The following is a 26,326-nucleotide window of genomic DNA, read 5'->3' as shown; positions in this document are numbered from 1 at the left end:
TAAAACGTAGGGAAATAACCATTAAAAACAATTAAACATTGATTGAAATTATAATTAGATAGATGATAGACAGACAGATTAGATGATAGATAGATAGATAGACAGAGAAACAGACAGATATACAGCTTATCAATTAAAACCATATAATCACAACAAAAACAGCATGGAACCAACCCTTCCACTAAATGCAGTCAGTTCCACAAAGCCTATTGGAACAAGGTCTTCACCTGCTGGCGAAAGGAAAACAATGAGGGAGCCAATCTAGCTTCTCCAGGGAGGGAGCAGCCACCAAGAAGGCCCTTTCCCACATTCGAACTAAATTTGCCTGTGAGGGTGGTGGGTCTGAGAGAAGGGTCTCCCTCAAAGATCTCAAAACCGAGGCAGGTTTGTATGAGGGAATATGGTCTTTCAGATACTGCCGCCATTGTTTAAAATACTGTACTTCTTTTTTTTAAAAAAAAGACAATATAAGCTGCCTTGGAAGGATCTGTATCTGGAAAGCTGTGGTGTAAATTAGTGTAATAAGTAAATTAAAAATTAAAACCTGAACATATCCTGTATTTCAAACGTTCAAATGCAGCATTTTTCTTTCTTTTAGAGGTTCTCTCTCTCTGCCTCTCTTCCCTGAATTCAAACATCAATTTTACCAAACACACTATTTTCCACATTCTTTAAAAAGATGCATTTCAACTTAAATATCACATGATTGCCACTTTGAGGACAATTCTGCCTCAACAGCACTAAACAAATTAGTCATTAGCTTTGATCCTGTTCACTTACTGTTTCCTTTATATATTCAAGAATAAACGGATTCAACAAGGGAACCCAAATCTGTCATGTCCTGAATTAATAACCCCTTTCCCAAAATCCAAATTGTTTCCAAAATCTATAGCAGACAACCATACTAAGCCTGAACACTCAAAGCTTGCCTGTGAACCCTTTTCTAACCGTGTACAAGATTGAAGCTCCCATCCCACCCCCAAAATACAAAATATTCTGAAAACTAAATGTGATACCGAGCTGCCTCACGCAACACTGACACAACAATATTTCCTGGTTAGACAGCCTTGTGGGACATCTCTGGGAGAAGAAAAGCCTGAGGAACAAGCCCTCTGACAGACTGAGAGGATGAGACCAAGAGTGGGTCCAACGTTCAAGAAGGTGGTTGGATCCTGCACGTGCTGCAGAGGGAAGCGAGGAGCCGATGGGGCTCATCAACCTGAGAAGGTAGCCTGTCTAAGAAGAAGGAAAACTCTGATCCTAAACCTTTGCTGCCTTGTGGGACATCTTTGGGAGAAGAAAAAACCAAGGAGTGAACCGTACAGAAATCCACAGTGGCGTCCCTAAGATGGTTGGATGGCTCCTTGTACACCTCCTTCCGGCAACTCCCGGAGCCCAGTTGCTACTAAATGTATTACTTTGCTTTCAGTTGGGCACCCCAGGACCTCCATACACACTGCCCAGGTCTGCGCACCAGAGAGGTCACTTTCTTGCTGCTAACGCAGCAGAAACAACACAGGACACAATAGTTAGAAGAAGAGTTTGGATTTGATATTCCGCTTTATCACTACCCTAGGGAGTCTCAAAGCAGCTAACATTCTCCTTTCCCCTCCTCCCCCACAACAAACACTCTGTGAGGTGAGTGAGGCTGAGAGACTTCAGAGAAGTGTGACTGGCCCAAGGTCACCCAGCAGCTGCATGTGGAGGAGCGGAGACGCGAACCCGGTTCACCAGATTACGAGTCTACCGCTCTTAACCACTACACCACACTGGAGGCAATAGTTACGCATTCCTGGTCTCTGCAGCCGCAGCAGTCAGTGTTATTCTCATCCCTGGAGATGCACTCCATTGTCTTGAGACAGATCTGTGCCAACAACAGATAGCCAGGCCATAAAGGTGTGCCAGGACACATAATCATTTGCTACCCAGCCCTTTTGAGGATACTTTTCTAACATTTCCTCAGGGCAGAAAAATGTAGTTGCTACTTCATGGTATCAAAGACACCAGAAAGAGACGGTAAACCACTCATGAAACTATTTTCGACACCAGTTAAAATGTATAGTGGTACCTCTGGGTGCGAACGGGATCCGTTCCGGAGCCCCATTTGCATCCAGAAGCGAATGCAACCCGCGTTTGCGCGTGCTGCAATTCGCCGCTTCTGCGCATGACGTCAGTTTGCCCGTATGCGCATGTGGCGAAGCCCGGAAGTAACGCGCTCTGTTAATTCCAGGATGCCACAGCGCACTACCCAAACATACCGTATTTTTTGCTCTATAAGACGCACCCGACCATAAGATGCACCTAATTTTAGAGGAGAACAAGAAAAAAAAAATTCTCTCCCTCTCTGCGCAGCGCCCCTTCAGCGAAGCGGCAGGAAAAGCGGAGCCCCTTCCATTTCTCCTTTTCATATCCATTTCCATTTCATCGGAGGCTTTGCATTGCTTTTGCTGAAGCCATGGAGCCTGCACTCGCTCCATAAGATGCACACACATTTCCCCTTACTTTTTAGGAGGGGAAGTGTGTGTCTTACAGAGCGAAAAATACGGTACTTATCCCGAAGCTACTTCAACCCGAAGTATGACTGTACTCTATTGTATGGCCACTGTACCTTCTCTCTCAGAATTAACACGAGAAGAAACAGCATATTTTGAACTCTTCAAGACAAAACTCACACAATAAATGTACCACCATCTCCCCAGACAGCCAACAGAACGATCTGGTGGAAACAAGAGATTGCCATATGCAGTAATATGTCATTCCGTAAGATGCAGGATATGACGGCTGCACCATGGCAGGATTCAGCCCTGGTGCTATACTGGAGTGAAAGTGCCCCTGCCCAGCAATAACTCCACCGATCCTTTCCTGTATCCACTTTCCATAGCAGAACCACCAAGGTCACAGACGCCCTTGAATGTGTCCCTTGTAATGTGTAACCTGTAAGCCCAACAACTCAAGTCCATTCTTACAGCAGAGTTTCATCTGTGCAGTCTGCTCTTACTTGTGTTAATTGGCTGATTTAGCTACTTTAGCTCAACTGATATCTATGGTGGAGGAAGCTTAGGGAAAATGCAGGTCTCTGGACTCCTGAGCTACCTGGAAACCTGCCAGCCCTTTCCTTCCATCACAGTGTCTCAAGGTTTGCATTCATCCCACCCAGAACGAGACTCATCAATTCATCCAATACTGAGGTGGGTAGCCCCACACCAATTAGCAGGAAAAGCAAAATGGAGACTCCCACTTAACTAGGTTTTCTTCAGCACAGCTGGGCAGTATACCATACAGAAGCGAAATATATTGGAGGCTTTTTTTGGGGGGGTGAGATGCCAATCATATGCCCTACACGCCAGCATCCACCAAGCCCTTGCACTGTTTCCGTGCGCTGCTCTGGTTCGCCAGAAGCGGCTTAGTCATGCTGGCCACATGACCCGGACAAACTGTCTGTGGACAAACGCCGGCTCCCTCAGCCAGTAAAGCGAGATGAGCGCCGCAACCCCAGTCGTCTGCAACTGGACTTAACTGTCAGGGCTCCTTTACCTTTTATATTTCGTCTGCTATTCACTGAAACAGATTCAATGTAACAACAGTACCCTTTCAATTTATTTATTTTTAAGTCTGCACTGCAGAATCATCTTGCTTTGACTTAAAATACAACTACAGTACAACTACAGCAGTTTATCTCCAGGGGTGCTTAAAATCTAAAAATACTTTCTGGACTGTATTCTTTAAGTGTTCCTTGGCAAACATAGGACTTGGGTCAAGAAGCAGAACATATGCGTTTAATTATCTGCTGTCTCTAAATGTGTAGCACTAACAGCGCTCCAACACTCCCCCCCCCATTCTCTTTCTATTTCATTTAGAAAGCAGCAAGAACAAGAGGCACAAATTTGGTTACTCAAATATAGCTCAAAACACAGTAACTGTCAGCTTTCTTGCTTTAACATAAACAACTAATTTCCTTCCAAAATGCGTTTTGTACCATAATTATACTTATTATTAATATTTACTATTTATGTAGTGCTTTTAAGTAGTTCAAAATACTTACGCAATAATCCTTACAACAGGGGGCAGCAAGGTTTACCTCGCATGGGCCAGTTCACTCCAGTGGAGGTCTCCCGGTTGGCCAGATTGCGCGGGCATGTAAACGCGCGCCCACGATTTCCGGTGTCTGTGTCTGCACAGACGTGATTTTTGGCGTCTGTGCAGACGCAATTTCCGGCGCTGCAGAAGGGAGTCCCCACACCACGCCGGTTTAGCGCAGCGCGCAGGGACTCACTAAGTGGACAGCTCGGTTCAGGGTTGGCTTGTGGGCCAGTTAATAATAATAATAATAATAATAATAATAATAATAATAATAATAATTTATTATTTATACCCCGCCCATCTGGCTGGGTTTCCCCAGCCACTCTGGGCGGCTTCCAACAGAATATTAAAATACAGTAATCTATTAAACATTAAAAGCTTCCCTAAACAGGGCTGCCTTCAGATGTCTTCTAAAAGTTTGGTAGTTATTTTTCTCTTTGACATCTGGTGGGAGGGCGTTCCACAGGGCGGGCGCCACTACTGAGAAGGCCCTCTGCCTGGTTCCCTGTAACTTGGCTTCTCGTAGTGAGGGAACCGCCAGAAGGCCCTCAGTGCTGGACCTCAGTGTCCGGGCAGAACGATGGAGGTGGAGGCGCTCCTTCAGGTATACTAGTTAACGATCCCCGTGGGCCGCTTGTGGCCCATGGGCCTTAGGTTGCCTACCCCTGCCTTACAACTTTTTTACAACAGTTTATCTGGGTCATGTGGCCAGTATGACTAAGCTGCTTCTGGCGAACCAGAGCAGTGCATGGAAACGCCGTTTACCTTCCCGCTGGAGCAGTACCTATTTATCTACTTGCACTTGACATGCTTTAGAACTGCTAGATTGGCAGGAGCAGGGACTGAGCAACGGGAGCTCACCCCGTCACGGGGATTCGAACCGCTGACCTTCTGATCGGCAAGTCCTAGGCTCTGTGGTTTAACCCACAGCGCCACCTGCATCCCAGTGTTGTATTACCTTGATTAAAATTATGGTAAAAGGGGAGAGGGAAGTCCCAACCTGTTAAATCATCTGCTCCCTGCCTAAAGTTTAAAGGAGTGGCTAAACTGACACAGGAAAAGCAGTAGCTGTGCTAACTTGCATTAGGCACAGTGTGAAAACATTTTGAGTGCCACCTCCTGCCATTAGCCTTAACGCTTTAAAACAGGAGAATTAGCCTTAACGCTTTAAAACAGGAGAATTGTAGCGCCATAACAGATGTAACACCTGAAGCAGACTTACTGTGGCATAAACCTCCAAGGAGAAGAGAGCCCACTTCATCATATGCATGGAAGTAGTAGGCAGGTAAACAACCAGGTGTAGAGAAAACATATGTAAATGCACTCCCCATCTCATGCCAAAGTACCTTAATATGGCTGAAAGAGTATTTAAGAAGGAAAAGGAAATCAAAGTAAACAAGAACAGCAGTGTGTGTGTGTGTGTGTCTGTGTGTGTGTGTGCGTGTGTACACAACCCCTGCAGCAGCTCGGTCAGCCTCAAATAAAGCTGTCTTTACTTTTCGCTAGAAAGCTGAGAGTCATACTTCCCAACAATTATAAACAGTTGAGCCAAAAGACCATTAAAATCCAATGACTATTCTATGCAAAGTCCAGTTCTATACAGAATGACCACAGTGACTTTTTGCAACAGCAACTTTTTGCAACAGCAGTAATAGAAAATACTTGCATTTTGTAGTGGGAGCGAACACTTTTGATTTCACTTGAGTTCTGAATGGGGATGGGCGTGTTAGAAACCAAGCGTCATATGGGAGGCTAGGGGACAGTCCTTCTCTCAGATCCTTTGATGATGGCACCAGTAGATAGCATTCTGCTCTGTTCAGCTAAGATTATGTGGTAGGCTGATCTGCTTGCAGATTTCTCAGATTGGGAATAGCAAGAAATCACTATATTTAAAAGCATAATTCCATCCTGTAACCATCAGAAGGGGCCATGGATCCCCAAACTGCAAATTATTAAAGCGTTTGGGTGTGATGGAAAGGGGATTTTTGCTATGAAGTCAGAAGCAAGTCTCTGGCCTTTCAACAGACCAAGCTGGGGAGCTGAAACTCTTCCAAACTTTACTAATTATTCTCTACACTTTTAATTTAAAGTGTTGGCCAATACAAGAAATAACTTGGAGAAACCTAAATTGCTTCTCTCTTAAATGGGTTTCATTTCATAGTTAACACCTCCCATCCCCCTCACCACTCAAAAGAGACAAAGGCACTAAAGAAATAAGCAAAGCAACTTTGAATTCACTGGCAAAACAGAGACAAACTGCATAAAAACGAACAATTACCCCTCTCACCATAAACAAGTTGTAATCTGAAATGATTTCAGAACCTGTTTATTTTTACAAGCAAGGGGGGAATTAAAATGAGCAAACTTTTCTATGCCCAAGCATTTGACTTATAACTCTTCAATAATTCTATAATTAGAGATGCATTAAATTACTTTGCACTGATGTGGCTGCTTACAGAACCAAGGATGCATGTAACTCACATGTTCTTACACTTTGCGCTATGACCAAACTGAGTTCTGTGGAGAACAAACACCCTTATTTCTCCCCAGAATCTTCAAGCACAGAACAAACCATTTGGCACAGCAAAAAGCTTTAAGAATAGAGCGCTCCTAATGACTCCACAATTTACAATGGAATAATCATCTGGCTCTAAAGCGTCCATTCAGCAAAAGAACATTATAGTGTCAGAGGTCAAAGGTGGAGGTTGTTAAATGGGAACAGACAAAAGGAAAGGGTGGGATCCAATAAAGAGGCAAATTAATGGCTGAAACACCATTCAGTATCTGCACTAACTCCATTCAGCTTCACATTCTGCACTCGCATTCACATGAGGTCATGGTAAAAAGGAATAAACCAGATTGATCCAATTACTTGGAAAGAGCAAATTTCATTGGCTGCCTGGTAGGTGTTTTTTGTTTTCGGAAAAAACAGAGCATTATTTGAAGGCTAGCATTCTCTAAAAACAGAATTGAACTCTAATCTCAAATCTACTGGAGGAATCATTTAACTACAGCAGTTCCTCAGTTCTTTTACCCAGGGCTGCCAGATTTTGAAGAGGGGGAAAAAGAGGACGCATTTGCCGACTTCTACTTTTAACTACGGGTCGCTATGGCGACTCTCATTTTAAACACCCCTACTATACGTAGGCTATAGAAGCTGTAATATATATTGCTAGCAGCAATGTTCTTAACTTTCAACAAACGCCCTTCAGATGGCCATGCGTGTCACCACAGTTTGAAGTTAAGCTGGCCCGGCTCTCTCTGGATCTATTTGCTGAGTCTCTGCCTGAAACTCTTCTTCAAAACACTCACGGGAATCACAGCTTTTCTAACGCAGGTGATTACACAAAGTTCTTTTCTTTGCAGATCAAGAACCTATCAATACATTATGCAGATTAAAGCAGCAAATTCCTGAATCGTGCTACTTCTGGTGGCGGGTATGACATATCTGTCAGATCTGAGTGTCCTCCTGCACAGACAGAATTCCCTGCATAACTAGGAAACCAGAGGGGGGAAAAGGTTTAGTGCAGCTTTCTTTGTGGCAAGCGAATGCATATGCAATCCTAGGCTATCATCACATTCTGTGTGATGTGTAGAATGGCTGCAAGTTTAGCACAGCACAAGTTTTAGTGGTGACCAGTAAATTTTAATACCCACTTAAATTTGCATGGAAACTAAATCACTAGCAGCAACAACCCGCCCCCCCCACCCGCCAAGAAACCCCAAAACTCAAACACCAAACTATTCTGGTGGCTAGCAAGATGCTACCTACTCAGCTGCTTATCCAAGTGGTCTACTCTTGGTGATGAATACAGCCTACATTTGAGACTCTGTAAACACAAGCCAACATTGGGAAATTGAAATGGTTTACTTTTAAACACTGTGGGTAAGTCTCCTAACACCATCAAAAGAATATCTGCTCCTACTTACAGCAGGCTATAAGGGCTGCAGGTCCTTGTATGATAAATAGCAATAAATCCTTTTGGAAAGTATACATTGGTCTGCATTGCCTGCACACAGAGAAATCAATGCATCACTTTTACCAGAATCACATAAGCAGAATTCCTAGGCTAAAGCATTTTGTTACAATATCAACAAAGGACAAGAACGCTGGCTCAAAAGACAAGTATCAAAAGATCACATTCCTAGTTTTTTTTATAAACTAAAATGCTTTTCGTTCAAAGGTTTACCTCTTCTAGAATATATAAAGCTTAGATGCCTGGAGAAAGACAGGTCCTCTAATAGACACACCTCTGGTATTGCCTTGGTCATGTTTCTGGAAGTGGAAGTGGAAGATGTGGACCAGCAAAAACTCTTCTCTCTATTTATTGGAGGGTTGGTCTGAGATCTGGAATCAATGACATCATAGCTTTTGAAGTTAACCAATGAAATTTATTTTATCCCAGATGGGCCAATGGTAGGGAGTTCCTTTCTAGGATACCACCCATGGGATAAAACAAACCTATTAATAGAAGCATGAGATTGTTGACATGTAGACCAGTGAATGGGAGGAGTTCCCTGGTTGTTAGGATGAGGCCGTTTTCCTCCCAGAAAAAAAGGATTGTGCAATCTGCCGTGCTTTTCCTTGCATGAGACAGTGGAAAATGGGATGCCAATTAGGTTTTTTGCTTGGGATAGGCAAAAGGATTTCTATCCCAGGAGAAAGCATATATCCAGGAATCATTGGGAGATGCTATCACTTTGATTGCATTCTGCTGCCCTATCGGTTGATCTTGGGCAAGAGTTATCTATCAGGGGACATGGTGTCCTGTTCTTTTAGATGTGGAGCTACTGGAGTGCTTCTGTGCATTCCTGGCAGAAAAGACACAAAAGGTAATTGCTGCTCAACGCAATGAAACCTTCTTGTGATGTCCCTCTGGGTCCCATTTCACAGCTTCATTTTCAGCCATCGGGAAGACGCAGGAGTGTTGTTTTCCAGACATAACTCAAGGAGATACTATCTCAACAAACCCTTAAAAAGCCTGGACCCCCAAAGACATTCAAGGTCATATTTTCCCTTACATCTGGTTGAAATTGCCACAGCATTCTTCTAGGATATTTTTTCTGCAAAAGTTTAGGCTGCAAATGGCCGGAAGTGTAGAATAGAGTGGGCTCAGCAAAAAGCCTATGCCCCCCTGCAGTTGCCAAAGCAGGGTGCCTTTTTGGGGGTGGCTTCTGTTGGTGATGGTTGATGTTTCAGCCTTATGAAGATCTGTTTTTAGATCCCAGGTTATAACCAGCTGGTGAGTGAGACAAGTTACAAAGAAAAAGCAAGATTAGCAGAACGCTCAAAATGTGGAGAAGCCTCACACAACTGGATGGGAAAGTCCAAGGTCACTGTGTTTATGTGATGGAGATTCTTGATAGCAAGAAAAAAGGCACTGTGCAACCTGTCATGCTTTCTTCACATCCTTGTCGATTTGCCTTGTTTACTACAGTGGTGCCCCGCAAGACGAATGCCTCGCAAGACGGAAAACTCACTAGACGAAAGAGTTTTCTGTTTTGGAGGTGCTTCGCAAAACGAATCTCCTATGGGCTTGCTTCGCAAGACGACAATGTCTTGCGAGTTCCTGCTGGTTTTTCCCCCTTCCCCCCCTTTTTCTAAGCCGCTAAGCCGCTTATCAGCTGATCAGATCAGCAGGTAAGCCGCTAAAAGCCGCTAATAGCGCTAATCCGTCAATGGGCTTGCTTAGCAAGACGAAAAAACCGCTAGACGAAGAGAATCACAGAACGGATTCTTTTCGTCTTGCGAGGCACCACTGTATTCATATTTCACATTCTCTTTGAAAGTTTGTTTCTTTGGGGTTCACTGTTTGATCGGGGCAGAATATTGTGATACTTTGGCTAGATTCTTTGGATTAGTTCTGTGCATGCTGGTCTGATCCTGACAGCTTGAGACCGTGGCTGGGGAGGAAGAACTTAATAATTACTGATCACAGTATTGAAAATCACAAGAGAATTGCAGGCTGAAAAGTGACATGAATTCCGTAGGTGAAAAGGTAAATCTCTGGACCAAGTTTTCGAGAGAAACATCACATTATTTAACATTCCAACAAAAGCCATTTGGGAATGAGCTACATTTTCTGATTTACATCAGACATTTATTTCTCTTCTCTTTGCCTCCTTTGTCCCCCCCCCCCAACTTTCTGTCCTATGGGTCATAAACTCTGTTCTTCAAAATAAAATAAAATGAACGCGGGATGGAGGTGAATGGGGACAAGAAAGATTGAAAGCAACACTGAAAACAATATAATCCAACTCAGGATATTTCATCCACCTCGCCTTTTGTTACCCCACAAGTACACAAGCGGCAGCCCCCAGACTGACTCCAAGGATAGACCCACATAGTAATCCATCTGGGAGGTTACAGAGGGCAGGGCAGGCAACTTTCTGTCTTCCAAGATCCAGGAACCACTCACTCACAAGTTTCCTTCCCTGATGTCCAGAGAATGAGCATGTAATAAACTGTGAAAATACAGACATATACACATATCCTCTCTTGACTTTCCTCTTCTTCTTCTTCTTTGCCAATTGGTGAACACTTTGTTTTATCCCAGCAGACTTTTGCTTCATGCAGCAAGTGTTTGTTTTTAAGCGATGGCTCCTGTTTCTTTTAGATAATTGTAGATTTCAAATACTGTAAGATGCGCAGAGTGTGGGGTACAATTGCTTTTAATAAAATAACTAGGTGTCATATTGAGAGAGGGAACACACAGAAGCGGGAATTTTAATGAATTGATAATTCTTCTACAATTGCATCCACGGCTGAAAACAGTCCTCAGAGAATTATTTGTTACTTAATAAAAAAAGAAAAAAAAGACATACAGATGATGTATGTCATTTTTAAAAATCAAGATAACCTTGTCGTTAGACAACTACTATTCTTCCTGTTTCTTCTAAAACTCCCCAGACAAGTCTCCCTGTAGATAGCATGGTCACATGTGCTATGGCTACAGTTCATTAATACAAGTATTGCCAGGCTGTGATGCCTTATGATTAACATTTTTTATTATTGTGTTTTCTTTGCTCCTGTTATGTCTGCATTTTGTTGTTGTTATCAAATTAATACAAAAGGGAAAGCATTTATTCAATAACATTTCTCTATCAAAACAAAAAAATTCCTTCCAGTAGCACCTTAAAGACCAACTAAGTTAGTTCTTGGTATGAGCTTTCGTGTGCAAGCACACTTCTTCAGATATCTGAAGAAGTGTGCTTGCACACGAAAGCTCATACCAAGAACTAACTTAGTTGGTCTTTAAGGTGCTACTGGAAGGAATTTTTTTGTTTTGACTATGGCAGACCAACACGGCTACCTATCTGTAACATTTCTCTATCAAAATTCACTTCTGTCTTTTGGCAAAATATTCCACAGATACGGAAATGATAGGAAGATGGGCTCTGTTGGAAGATGAGCTTTTTCTGGTGAAGCCTGCTTAAAGTTTTGGAGGGGCTTTGAAGGGGACCTAGGGACAACTGGGACATGGTGGTGCTGTGCTCTAACCACTAAGCCTAGGGCTTGCCGATCAGAAGGTCGGCGGTTCAAATCCCCGCAACGGGGTGAGCTCCCGTTGCTCAGTCCCAGCTCCTGCCAACCTAGCAGTTCGAAAGCACATCAAAGTGCAAATAGATAAATAGGCACCGCTCCGATGGGAAGGTAAACGGTGTTTCCGTGCGCTGCTCTGGTTTCGCCAGAAGCGGCTTAGTCACGCTGGCCACATAACCCAGATAAAGTGTCTGCAGACAAACGTTGGCTCCCTCGGCCAGTAAAGCGAGATGAGCACTGCAACCCCAGAGTTGTTCGCGACTGTACTTTACTGTCAGGGGTCCTTTACCTTTAGGGACCATTAGCTTAAGCTGTGATGCTAAGCACATCTATCAGCAAAACTGGCCCGACCCCTAGGCTTTGTTGTTCTTTACAGGCATAGCTATAAATAGAACAGTTGGATTACTGGATCACCAAGCTGCACCACCAGGCCACTGGCAAAATGTAAGTGTCCCCACAGACTTCCATAAATGTACCTCTACCTGAGGTTGAATTTCTCTTTTTTCCATCCCTGGTTTGTTTTTGTTTTTTTAATGCTGCATAAAGCAAATACAGACAAAAATAAATAGCAATACAGCATTTTGTGAAGCATAAAAGAAATTGTCCCTCTTGAATTTGGTGAGAGGGAAATCCTCCCCAGGGCAAGAGCCCTCTGTTATTACTGCATACACCGTTGGTTAAAGTCTATTTATCACAACTCAAATCAGCTATGATAGATACACTCATCCTTCAAGGAATGTTAGTCACCTGCCAACTCATATAGATAAGAGCCGCAGTCCCCAATGATATGCTTTGCCATTCAAAATCCAGTTCCCTTTCTGCCCTGTCACTCAGTTCATGAACAGGTAGCCTTCATCCCTCCCCCCCCCCAAAAAAACTCCACATTTCAGTCCAAAAGGGTCATGTAAGAACAAGTTACTCTCCTCAGTGAAACATCTTAAACGTAAGCCATTAAAATGTGCCTTCTTTCCACAACAGACCACTGCAGAATTTACAGACTTGTTTTTAAAAAGGGAGACTAGAAACCATGGAAAGAGGAAAAATCCGGCTACCTGAGCCCAGGCAGACACAGCATCTAAAAGAGGAAGACACGTACCTGCCGACAGATGCCATTTCCTCTACATTTTATAACCCCGCGTGCAGTTTTTACCATTATTGCCACAATAAACCATACGATAAAATGGATTGCTTTGCTGACTCGAATACCAGCTGGTTAGTAGAAAAGTGGCTCCCCCCCCTTGCATGATTCAGTCTCCTTGACAAATATACTGCATTGTACTAGATGAGTCATCAGAGGACTATTCTGCATTTTATAGGCCAGTTGCGTAGTTCCTCATGTTTCAGCATTCCCACAGTGAATTAAACCAAAAACTGACCAAACACTTCCACCTTTACTCTTCCACCTTCTCCGTTGGTGTTGTTTTAAAAACCAACAGCAGCATCCTGCTGTTCCCATTTATATCCTGCCCTCACCACTGAACAACCACCCTTGCAATGCCCTGAACCAACTGAATGTCTCAGCACTGCTTCCGATGCGAGGAGGTTAAAAGCTGAAACACAAACATTTTACTCAGGACCGCTAAGGATGCTAGGGGCTGGTGCTACTCCGATTTGGTGCAATGTACATCTGGGGGAGTGGACCGCAGCTGCACAAAACAGTGACCAACCCAGTGAAACACATGCCACAGAGCCATGCGAGGCAGCCCACTGCACCGCTGAGAAGTTAGCAAGAGCCTTGCATTGTGGCTTATGGACGGAATCTGTTAAAAATAGCTTCCCCTGATAAAAGAACATATGTCCTTAAAATCCCCTGAAATATTTATCACAATGTCATTGTAATAAATACTTAATTCCATTATATATTTTTATTTTCTTCCTCCCATTCGTGATTTGGTGTTGGTCATTATGGAACTACATATTGGTCCCATCTGGCTGATCACTTGGGGCTTACAGGGGTCAGCAAACTTTTCCAGCAGGGGGCTGGTCCACCTTCCCCCAGACCTTGTGGGGGGCCGGACTATATTCTGAAAATAAAAATAAAAATGAACGAATTCCTATGCCCCACAAGTAACCCAGAGATGCATTTTAAATGAAAGCACACTTTTTACTCATGTAAAAACACGCTGATTCCTGGACCATCCGTGGGCTGGATTTAGAAGGGGATTGGGCCAGATCCGGCCCCTGGGCCTTAGTTTGCCTACCCATGTTATAAGACACGTCCTTCATAGGGAAGCATCAATTGCCAAGGCCCAACAAACATTGGGGGGAGGGGCATAGGGGTCATTTGTATTGGGGAACTGGCATGGGGAGAAGGGGGCGTTTAACCCCTTCTGCACTCACCAATTCTCATTTTAAAACCCCTTTCCTGCCAGAAGTTAAGAATATTTCTGGTTTTGGAGCCCAACTGATTTAAACATGGCGGTGGGGGGGGGGGAGAGGTAGAGGGGGGAAGTTATGGGAGTATTATAGTTCTACCGCACAAGCGCTCACCTGCATTTGCACACTTGCATTTCCAAGTGCAAGGGCTACCAAGGCTGGGGCCAGCAAACCACAACTGAAGCTCCCCTATAAGCAAGTCAAAACTGGATGTTAGCACAAACTTCCTACAAAAGAGAAGCTGCAGAGGAACAGGACAAGCCTCTCCCTAAGAGAAGGGGAGGCTACATAACAATCAGAGAGCAGGAGCAGGTGGACCCCCCCCCCCAATTCCACATGTTGGGACCAGCCACTGGAATCACCTGGAGGGACAGTTAAGAGGTATGTAGAGGGGGAAAAAACATAATGTGCCAAAAAAATAGTGCCACTGTATACTGTATTCTGCTCTGGTCAGACCTCACCTGGAGTACTGTGTCCAGTTCTGGGCACCACAGTTCCAGAAGGACACTGACAAACTGGAACGTGTCCAGAGGAGGGCAACCAAAATGGTCAAAGGCCTGGAAACGATGCCTTATGAGGAACGGCTAAGGGAGCTGGGCATGTTTAGCCTGGAGAAGAGGAGGTTAAGGGGTGATATGATAGCCATGTTCCAATATATAAAAGGATGTCACATAGAGGAGGGAGAAAGGTTGTTTTCTGCTGCTCCAGAGAAGCGGACACGGAGCAATGGATCCAAACTACAAGAAAGAAGATTCCACCTAAACATTAGGAAGAACTTCCTGACAGTAAGAGCTGTTCGACAGTGGAATTTGCTGCCAAGGAGTGTGGTGGAGTCTCCTACTTTGGAGGTCTTTAAGCAGAGGCTTGACAACCATATGTCAGGAGTGCTCTGATGGTGTTTCCTGCTTGGCAGGGGGTTGGACTCGATGGCCCTTGTGGTCTCTTCCAACTCTATGATTCTATGAAGAGTGTGGAACTAGAATTCTCTAGATTTTGACAGCCGAGAGAAGCCTGAAACAAGGCAGATACTTCTGCAGGCTTATGTAAATCTAGCTATGCATCACAACCACCCAGTTTTGATCAATCCTGTATTAACTGTGCAGCCTACAGATGACAAAGCTCAGTAGCAGAAGTGGTTTGCGAAGAGGACGGCAGGCGTTGATGAAAGGGATAAGTGAGTCAGATCAAAAGGAGCACAGAGTGCTCTTTTTAAAATTAAAAAGCAGCATTTATCTAAATATTCAGAGTATGTTAAAGGCGTTAGTCACAACTAAGTTATCAAATAATATAGGAGAAGGCTGGAAGAGATCCAGCCTTGCTGTTTCCAATAGGCGAAGGACTCTATTGAAGAAACATTCACAAAAATGCTACTATTTTTAAATATAGCTGGCTTTGAAGCTCTAATTGCTTTTAATTCACTTGGATTTTTCAAGGCGAGAAAGGGGGAAATTATGAAGTACCTTTGAAACCGTTTCAAGAGCACAGTGTGACACACACACAAACAGCAAGGTATTTTAAAGATTTCATTTTCATTCAAGATAGCAGAAATGGAAAGGTATCTGATGTTTATTTAAAAGCGTACTTCCTTCCCTAAGAGAGATTAAAAACACCATAACATGCCTGTTTATCATCCTGAGGCAGGCAGGGAGTGTACTTGAAAACAAACCAAAGACAAGACAAGCTTTTCACACTCTGGTTTGCTTCCAGACAGATCTGTTTACTGAACATTCATCCTGATTTGTCTGCACATCGGCTGTTTCTTGGGCATTCACTCCAATTTTCTTGGAAGGGAGGTTACACAATATTACAACAAAGAATTCTCACCCCACACTTCCCAGTGCATTTTCCTGTCACTTTCCTAACTGCAAGAAGTCAAGTTGTTTGAAGGGGGGTGGGGGGGTGGGGAGAGAGAAACAGGTTTGTTGTGCAAAAGCACCAAATCCACTTTAATTCTACAACCTGAATTTGCCAGTATGTTATTGAAACCCCCCCCCCAAAAAAAAACCCCTCAGTGACAATATGAAAGCTGCCTCTGTTTCAAAAGAGGCAAAAGAAAAGGAAAATCTTCCACAGATCCATGATGGGCAGAATAATCCAATGGGTAAAAGGAGGCAAAATGCCCATGAGTTGCCCCACCAGAATGGAATACGTGGAGTCTTCAGGCATATATTATATGATTTAATTGATATAAAGCAAGTGGTGTCCACACTTTTTTCAAAGAGGGCTGGATTTGATGAAGTGAAGAGCCGTGAAGGCCGACCAAACTTGTTGACCTTTTTTTAGGATTGAAGTTGTTGAGCTTCTTTTAGGATTGAAGTAGTTGAGGGTTTTTTAGGGTTTTATCCCAGGAAATAAACTGCCACAGGGGCCAGATTAAACTGACAAGCGGGCCAGATTAGGCCCCCGAAACGGACTCTGGACATGCCTGCAGTAGAGGAATTACTAAGTTGGAACAATGAGGAGGAACTGGTTTGGTTTTGTGTTGTTGTGCATTTCATAACATACAGTAGAAGTTTAGTTTCCTGAAGCTCTTAGTGGTCTTCATCCTTCATAAAACAATTATTTAACCCAGGATGGCCAGGGTGCTTGTTGTATACAGTCCCCTGAAGGAATTTCTGGCAGCTCCTGAAGCCTCCCAACAATGATCTTAAGACAAGAGAAAATTTAAAAATGCCCGAAACAGCCCCCGAAACGGACTCTGGACATGCCTGGTGCAAGGGATGTGAACCAGCAACAGCTTAAGCCATCATTGTTGGCAAAACTTCCCATGATTTCTCAACAGACACCTCAAACCAAAAAGCCAAGCCATCCCTGTTGTCCTGCATGTAATATCGACACAGCATTGTTTGGATCATATCTTGACTTAAGGAGAGATTAGCACAAACTCTTTTTCCCCCCTTCACAATGCACAGGAAGTATTTAATTAACCATATCTTCCCATCTGAACGGGAAAACTATGGCTACCAGCTTTGGGATCTTAAACTACCGTCTTTTTTGCTCTATAAGACTCACTTTTCCCCTCCTAAAAAGTAAAGGGAAATGTGTGTGCGTCTTATGGAGCGAATGCAGGCTGCGCAGCTATCCCAGAAGCCAGAACAGCAAGAGGGATTGCTGCTTTCACTGCGCAGCGACCCCTATTGCTGTTCTGGCTTCTGAGATTCGGAATTTTTTCCCCTTGTTTTCCTCCTCCAAAAACTAGGTGCGTCTTGTGGTCTGGTGCGTCTTATAGAGCGAAAAATACGACAACTTTAAACGGATCAAAAGAAAGGCATGATAGACTCATAAAACTGAAGAGTTGGGAGGTACCCGAGAGTCATCTAGGCTTCCTCAACCTCGGCCCTCCAGATGTTTTGCGACTACAATAATAATAATTTATTATTTATACCCCGCCCATCTGGTTGAGTTTCCCCAGCCACTCTGGGTGGCTTCCAATCAAGTGTTAAAAACAAGATAGCAATACAACAATACAATTCCCATATTCCCAACCCTGCTTAAGCTTTGCAAATGTGCTAGCAGTTCTAGGAGGAGACAGGTATGTGTGTTGATTCTTTTTCTTGTACCTTTCTGAGTCTTCTTCCTCCCTTAAATTCGGGTGGTGGTTCCTATATTAGTACCTCTCATACATCTCTACATGTCTGTCTCCTTATCTGCTCCTCTTGGCTGTGTTGCTTGAATGAGGAAGCGAGTCTCTTGTCTTTCTGACATCATGCATGGAGGCAGAGTTTCTATGTGCATTTATAGGCGTCCTGTGACTGTGTTGCATCCGTTGCAAAAGGAGAAGTAGCGAAGGGGAGCTTGCATTTGAATTTGAACTCTCTAACATGAATTCATAATTTCCCTTGAAGCTTGTCTCTCTAATCTGCAAAATAGGCAGGAGCTTTCTAGAATTTCTCCTGTACATACACAGGTAATTTTGACCTGTAACTTGGATTGTTCGTTTTGGGTGAGTGGTTGAGAACCATTTGCTCTGCATGCATACGGTTTATTCATACTTTCTGGTCATAGCACACCTATCTGTTACAATCTTTGGATGTCCAATAATGTTAGAATTGTTTGGGGCACTCCTGGACCCACTTGAAACCTGTTTGGCTGCTTCTTATGTGTAAACCTTGGTCTTCATTCGCCCCATTTTTTGCTATCTAACCTGACTGCAAAATTATGTAACAGGCACACAACAGGCAACGCTTCAGGTTACATACTTCGCTAACCCAGAAATATTACCTCAGGTTAAGAACTTTGCTTCAGGATGAGAACAGAAATTGTGCTCTGGCGGTGCGGCAGCAGCGGGAGGCCCCTTTAGCTAAGTGGTGCTTCAGGTTAAGAACAGTTTCAGCTTAAGAATGGACCTCCGGAACGAATTAAGTACAGTGGTGCCTCGCAAGACGAAAAGAATCCGTTCTGTGATTCTCTTCGTCTAGCGGTTTTTTCGTCTTGCGAAGCAAGCCCATTGACGGATTAGCGGATTAGCGCTATTAGCGGCTTTTAGTGGCTTATCGGATCAGCTGATAAGCGGCTTAGCAGCTTAGAAAAAGGGGGGGAGGGGAAAAACCCCGCAGGAACTCGCAAGACATTTTCGTCTTGCGAAGCAAGCCCATAGGAGATTTGTTTTGCGAAGCACCTCCAAAACGGAAAACTCTTTTGTCTAGCGAGTTTTCCGTCTTGCGAGGCATTCGTCTTGCGGGGCACCACTGTACTTAACCCGAGGAACCACTGCATAAGGAAATCATCCCTGAGTGCTCACTGGAAGGACAGATCCTGAAGCTGAGGCTCCAATACTTTGGCCACCTCATGAGAAGAGAAGACTTCCTGGAAAGGACCCTGATGTTGGGAAAGATGGAGGGCACAAGGAGAAGGGGACGACAGAGGATGAGATGGTTGGACAGTGTTCTTGAAGCTACCAGCATGAATTTGACCAAACTGCGGGAGGCAGTGGAAGACAGGTGTGCCTGGCATGCTCTGGTCCATGGAGTCACGAAGAGTCGGACACGACTAAACAACTAAACAACAACAGCCACAGTATATCCAATTGCCTCTCTTCCTAGTTTTTCTAAGTAAAGAAATTTATCTCTTGAAACAAATCAGGTATATAAATAGGCAGAAACTTTAGCATTTCCTGGGCACCATGAATCAATCTGGATGAATGTCCCCTTTGAATGTAAAAAGCTAAGTACCCGGATTTCAGCCAGCTCTAAGAGTGGGTTCACTTTTAATAGCCTTTTTGAAAATGCAAATCATAGGTAAGGTTTCAGGAAAGTGGAACAGTCAGGTATATGAAAGAGAAACCTAAAAATAATAGTCTAATAATACTTCAGATGATAAATGCCATAGATTAGGGAATAATACTTAGAGGTCATCTTTTTACCTAGAAACTGAAGTAGAACGTCTCAGTCACTGTGGTTATGTAGGAAGCTGATCTGTCAGAGAAAACCTAGTGACACCATTACAAAACCTACGTATAAAAATATAAGGCGGCTTTTTGTGAAGCCAGATTCCATAAAGTGTTATCTCCAGTACCAGTTTTGAGCACCAGTCCTATCAGCTAATCAATGTAGGTAACATTTGTGTGTGTGTGTGTATTAACACTGGCAAATTCGCAGTACCCAGTCAGCACCCTTTGCTCCCTTCAGTAGGTTCACAGGTGGAAGTACCGTATTTTTCGCCCTATAGGACGCACTTTCCCCCCTCCAAAAATGAAGGGGAAATGTGTGTGCGCCCTATGGGGCGAATGCAGGCTTTCGCTGAAGCCTGGAGAGCGAGGGGGGTCAGTGCGCACCGACCCCTCTCACTCTCCAGGCTTCAGGAAGCTATCTGCTAGCCGTGGGAGACGAAGCTCTCCCACGGCTAGTGGAGAGCTTGCCCGGCACCCAGAAGCTTGGGGCGCGCTGAGCTCAGCACACCCCAAGCTTCGGGCTTCGCGCAGCTCTCCCACAGCTTGCAGACAGCAGCCTGTTCTGGGGGCTGGGGTCGGGGGAAGCTCGGGCTTCCCCCGCCCCAGCCCCGCACCTGGGGGAAAAATCCCCCCCTTTATTTCCCCCCAAAAAACTAGGTGCGTCCTATGGGGCGAAAAATGCGGTACATCTCTCAGGAGCTGAATTTAAGGTGTGGGTTCTACAACACCCAACTTTTACCAGGTTAAAAAGAAAGAAACACAATTTTATGCACTGATTTACCAAGGTTGTTGAAAAGCAATTTTGATTCTGTACTCCTAGAATTGTTCTGGGGAGGGCTTTCAAAAACTTAACATCTTAAAGTTAGGAGTGAACTTTATGTTGGCCTAACCCAAAAGATACTCCACTTTCCCTCATCTAATAACCAAGGCAGAGATAACACACTTTATAAAAAATAAAGGTGGAAACATTAAACTTCAGTCTTTATGGTAAAGCAGATCAGCTATAACGTGATGGGTTTTAACAATTAAAGCAGTTTCCAGCAATAAAATGCAAGATCTAGCCTATGGCAGCTAAAAAAAATCCTCACACAAGCATCAAGGTAATGAAAAGAATAAATTGTGAAGTCCATGTGTGCAACTGAATGCTTCAATGTACAGCACTAATGTACAGAATAATAAATAAATGATACAATTTAAACTAGAAGCTACATGTTCAGAATCCCAAGGCTTCAAAATAAGATTTGCAACATCCAGTGCTGCTCCCATAAACCCACCCCAAATCCAAATTTAAGAAACTGACATTGGGGATTAAAGAGACCGAAGCATAAATAAAATCAGTGATTGATTGAATTTGGATCCTATGATATATAGTCGCACTTCTGTTTACATAATGTGCGCGGCAAACCCTGAAGTATTTTACCAGGTTTCATTGCGCACACATGCACAGAAGCAGTCTTCAGGTTGCGGAAACCTCGGGATTCGACCGGACCTGTGGAACGGATCCCGTCCGCAGCCGGAGGTACCACTGTACAATGATGCCCTAATCTTAAGACCACATATTTGGAAATTCCATTGAAATCAATATTGTGATCGTAGCTAGGATCACAAGAGCTGAGTATTGAGGGATTTCTTTAAATTGTATGTTAGGGGAGTAGTACCTCTGGTGTGGGGGACGCGGGTGGTGCTGTGGGTTAAACCACAGAGCCTAGGGCTTGCCGATCAGACCTAGTCCGACGAGCTGGGTGGCAGAGTAGCCCCGCACCCAGATTTTAGCCGTAACAAAGGTAAGGCTAAAAAGGGAGCAGCTTGTCTCTGACCATGCAGAGAGTTCATGTGGGAGGCAAGACCTGAACTAGGGCATTCCTAGCAAACTGCACAAACAAATCTAATGCCCAGCTTCTGCCTCTGTTGTTCCTGCTTGTTCCTACAGCTGCTGGCATGTGGATTCCACCCCCCCTGCCTTCCACTAATGATTAACACTTTTCAGGTAAATATACAAAAGCTCTCCTATACATTTTTTTCTGCATCTACTGGCAGTGACACTGTATCAGGCACAAACATGCCCCTGGAATTAGTTTTGCCTGAACTATTTTACTTTATTTTACATAGCCTGTCAGCTAACTCTTGGGGGTACCATCTGACGTCTACTAAACACAATCCATCTGAAAAGCCATTTCCCCCTGGGGAAAGCACTGGTGGGGCAGAAAGGATCCCTTGTGTCTTCTTCTGTGTGCCTTAGGAGAAAAGGGGGGGGGGGAGAGACTGCGAAAATGTGGGAGTTTTAGGAACCGTGATTCTGTTGTGAATTCTGCCACTCATTTCATTCCTGTTTCATTGCCTAGGTTGTACAGTGGTGCCTCGCAAGACGAAAAGAATCCGTTCTGTGATTCTCTTCGTCTAGCGGTTTTTTCGTCTTGCAAAGCAAGCCCATTGACGGATTAGCGGATTAGCGCTATTAGCGGCTTATCTGCTGATCGGATCAGCTGATAAGCGGCTTAGAAAAAGGGGGGGGGAAGGAAAAAAAACCAGCAGGAACTCGCAAGACATTGTCGTCTTGCGAAGCAAGCCCACAGGAGATTCGTTTTGCGAAGCACCTCCAAAACGGAAAACCCTTTCGTCTAGCGAGTTTTCCGTCTTGCGAGGCATTCATCTTGCGGGGCACCACTGTACTTTTGTATGATGCCCTTTCTAGCGCATTGGAAGTCACCATAAATAAATAACACCACCAATAAAAATAAAATAAATGAAAGATTAAGGTTCCTTTCCTTTGCAGCACTGCGCTTACTCTTAGGAGGAGAAGGTGGCAGATTTCAAGTTACTGCAGCATTTGCAGCTCAGTGTATCCTGCCACCTTTATGTACCCTATAGACCAGGCATAGGCAAACTCTGGCCCTCCAGATGTTTGGGACAACAATTCCCATCATCCCTAGCTAACAGGACCAGTGGTCAGGGATGATGGGAATTGTAGTCCCAAACATCTGGAGGGCCAGACTCTGCCTATGCCTACTATAGAACTATAGTTCATGTCAAACTTTAGACAAGAGGACAATTTTTAAGAATAACCAGGTGAATAATCAAGGGTACCAGCAGGACTAAGAAGAGTTATCTCTAAACCAAGACAACTTGCAGACTACTCTCACTTCCAAGATTAACATCCTTTGGCTTCTTTGTTCATGCCCTGAAGCACCATGCGAGGAATTTAGTAGTCACTCAGAAATTCATTACACGCCCCAGCACTGTTTAAATTTGACTATATACTGTACAGAGGGATGCTACAAAACATCATGTCTAGACATGCTGCTGGCAAGCTTTTCTGTAACAGTAAAAGAAAAGAAAAGGATTCATTATTAAAGCTGTTCTCTTTGCACCTTTTCCAAAACGCTGGTCTTGTTTTGGCTGTTTTATACGATACAAGGCAAAGAGCCCACAAATCTATCCAAAGCATCCATTTTTATTTTTATTTCTAAACGAAAAAACAACTGAGGGTGAAATTCAATGTTGTGCAAGCGCCCTTCTACTTATGATGGGGCTTCCCCATCGCAGATGAATTAGACCCACACCTCCAGAGTAGACTGAGGAGGGCATGGGAGCTGCAGTACAAAAGAGAAGGAGGGAGAGTTTCATTGCCCAAGCAGAAGCCTGCTCTACTCATTCACATCGTCCACCTTCCTACACATGCCCCCTTGTACAGTGGTCCCTGAATACTTTTGCCTACCTGAAGCACCTGCAGGAGGAAAGAACAGGGCTAGCTAGTCCCGTCCCCCCATATGCCATTATCTCCTCCAAGCATAAAAACAACTGCTTTGGGGACTTCTCTGCAAGTGACTAAGAGCATCTTCACTCACCAGGAAAACCATGCATTTTTCAACAAGATTATGAACTGCATGGGGCTGCAGCCAGTCAGCGTGCATTTGAAACATCAAACAATTGGGGGGGATTAAAAATGTGCACTGTCATTAACACTAAAAGAAAAGCCCTTAAAATCAGTTACTCAAGCATTTTAACTGCAGTTTTTGCTTAGTTGTGACTGTTTATTCCCCATAGATGATTGATGTTATGTTTGGAGTTGTCGAGTTTTGCATTATTGCTTTAACATTTTAATCACTTATGGCATGCCAAGCAAGACGGATAAAGATAAGTATCGTTCAAAGTGATCAGGAAAATCCCCTCTATCCCAGCAAATTTTCTGCAAACTGCAGAGAACTCAGATGGAGGGATCAGATATTCACTTCTACTGCTAAATTCTCATTTGCTTCCTGCCAGGCTCCAGGGAAGTAGTAAGTTCAAGTGTGTTTTTGATCAAATCCCTCCTCCATGTTCTCTGACCATGGCAGATGACTCTTGGGAAGAGATCTATGACAACCATAAATAACAGCTGGCTACTAGGGACGCGGGTGGCGCTGTGGGTAAAAGCCTCAGCGCCTAGGGCTTGCCGATCGAAAGGTCGGCGGTTCGAATCCCCGCGGCGGGGTGCGCTCCCGCCTCTCGGTCCCAGCGCCTGCCAACCTAGCAGTTCGAAAGCACCCCCGGGTGCAAGTAGATAAATAGGTACCGCTTACCAGCGGGAAGGTAAACGGCGTTCCGTGTGCTGCGCTGGCTCGCCAGATGCAGCTTTGTCACGCTGGCCACGTGACCCGGAAGTGTCTCCGGACAGCGCTGGCCCCCGGCCTATAGATGTGAGATGGGCGCACAAACCCCAGAGTCTGGCAAGACTGGCCCGTTCGGGCAGGGGTACCTTTACCTTTACCTTTACTAGGCCAAAACAAAATCTGTGGATCCCCTTTTGCCCTCTCACCAGTCTCTTATGCTCCAGGTTAAAGGTAAAGGGACCCCTGACCGTTAGGTCCAGTCGCGGACAACTCTGGGGTTGCTTTACTGGCCAAGGGAGCCGGCGTTTGTCCGCAGACAGCTTCTGGGTCATGTGGCCAGCATGACTAAGCCGCTTCTGGCAAAACCAGAGCAGCACATGGAAACGCCGTTTACCTTCCCACCCGAGTGGTACCTATTTATCTACTTGCACTTTGATGTGCTTTCGAACTGCTGGGTGGGCAGGAGCAGGGACCGAACAACGGGAGCTCACCCCGTCGCAGGGATCTGAACCGCTGACCTTCTGATCAGCAAGTCCTAGGCTCAGTGGTTTAGACCACAGCGCCACCCGTGTCCCTTATGCTCCAGGTCACATTGCCACAATCATTTGAGGTCCAAATCTCAACTAATCTCCAAAGAAAGAAAGAGTCCATAAAGCAAACCAACAAATAATTATTGTGGCATCTTAAAGACCAAAAAATGTAGTAAAGAGACGTACTGTACAAAATTTTACTCACAGTTACACTATCAGGATGGTCTTGCCTCCCCCCCCCTTGTTGTTGAGGGGGGAGTAAGAGAATCATATCATAGGATCATAGAGTTGGAAAAGATCCAAGGATCATCTAATCCACCCCTCCCCCCCCCCGCAATACAAGAATGTCAGCTAAAGCATCCATGACAGACGGCCATCCAACCTCAGCTTAAAAGCCTCCAAGGAAGGAGAGTCTACCATCTTCCGAGGGAGACTGTTCCACTGTCAAACAGCTCTTACTGTCAGAAAGTTTTTCTGTGCGTTTAGTCGGATTCTCCTTTCTTGTAACTTGAAGCCATTGGTTCGCGTCCTACTCTCAGAGCAGGAGAATACAAGCATGCTCCATCTTCCATGTGACAGCCCTTGAGATATTTGAAGATGGCTATCACATCTCCTCTTTTCCAGGCTAAACCTGGCTTGGTTTCCAGACCCTTGATCATCTTGGTTGCCCTCCTCTGTGCACGTTCCAGCTTGTCAACATCCTTCTTAAATTGTGGTGCCCAGAATTGGACACAGTATTCCAGTGTGCTCTGACCAAGGCAGAATAGAGCAACACTATTACTTCCCTTGATCTGAACACTATTATTTCAGTTGATGCAGCCCAGAATTGCATTGGCTTTTTTTTGCTGCTGCATCACACTGTTGACTCATGTTAAGCTTGAGGTCAACCAAGACCCTTAGACTCTTTTCACCTGTCCTGCTAGTAAGCCAGGTGTCCCTCATCTCATACTTGTGCCCCTAGATCTTCCTGTCTAAGTGAAGAGCCTTACATTTGTCCCTGTTGAAATTCATGTTGTTAGCTTGGGTCCAGTTCTCCAACTTGTTAAGGTCATTTTGAATTTTGAATCTGTCTTCTGACAGTAATACCCTAGTGCTCATTGGCACACAGGCAGTTCTGATCGGCAAATTCACTGACTTTTGAGTCCAAGAGCCTTTTCCCTTTGATCTTGTAAATAACCCATGTTGCCATTTTTCTGTCTCTTGATAACAGAGGCTCTTGCTGCTATAACCAAAGCTGTGTAAATTGTGTCATGCGGTGGTTCAGTGGAATGCTTTTCCCTAAGCTAGAAGAGTTTACTTTTAAAAATTGTTCTGCTCTATTTGACTTCAACTACTTTGCCACTTTAGACACATCTGTTTTGGGGAATTGCAAACCATGTCATAAACAGTGAATATCAAGACAAGAGTCAGATACTATTTACAGCAGCACCTGTAACAGGCAAGCGAGGTACATTTTGGAGATGGCAACACAAGTTGGAGTATCCAAACCTAATTCTAATAATAGACCGGAGACAGGTACCGTATTTTGCACCCCATAGGACGCGCCGGCCCATAGGACGCACCTAGTTTTTTTTGGGGGGAAATAAAGAAAAAAAATTATTCCCCCCCCCCAGGTGCGGGGCTGGAAGAACCAGGTCGGGGAACAGTGGGAAGGCACGCTCTGCCTCCCCGCTGTCCCCCGAGCTTGTGGGGCTGGCGATGGGGAGAAGTGCGCTGATCCCGGGACTGCAGGCAGCTCTGCACTGCCATCCGGAGCGGGGCGGGACTTAGCGCCCCGCTCCCGATGGCCGTGCAGAGCTGCGCTGATCCCGGGACTGCA

At 44.5% G+C, this 26,326-nt stretch overlaps 1 protein-coding gene across 3 annotated transcripts in view; it reads right to left on the bottom strand.

Annotated features, from left to right (window-relative positions):
• SPRED2 (sprouty related EVH1 domain containing 2) overlaps positions 1-26,326 on the bottom strand; it is an 85,009-nt gene that overhangs the window by 27,300 nt on the left and 31,383 nt on the right. Inside the window, exons 1-2 of one of the 3 annotated variants that reach the window (XM_083495262.1) lie at positions 12,720-12,826; positions 8,271-8,428 (exon numbers count right to left, since the gene is read on the bottom strand). The exons of 1 other annotated variant lie outside the window; for it this stretch is intronic. Coding sequence is in view for 1 of the 2 variants with exons in the window: in XM_083495261.1 (XP_083351387.1) it covers positions 12,720-12,736 (17 nt within the window). In the remaining variant the exon portion in view is untranslated. Of the gene's footprint in view, positions 1-8,270; positions 8,429-12,719; positions 12,838-26,326 lie in introns of those variants that run through there. One more of the 3 variants, XM_083495261.1, reaches the window with a different exon arrangement.

This window comes from Podarcis liolepis (assembly GCF_965112155.1).
Source record: "Podarcis liolepis genome assembly, chromosome: 3".
NCBI lineage: Eukaryota > Metazoa > Chordata > Lepidosauria > Squamata > Lacertidae > Podarcis > Podarcis liolepis.
The sequence above is the reverse complement of the archived record's forward strand: the minus strand, read 5'-3'. Positions and strand labels throughout refer to the sequence as shown.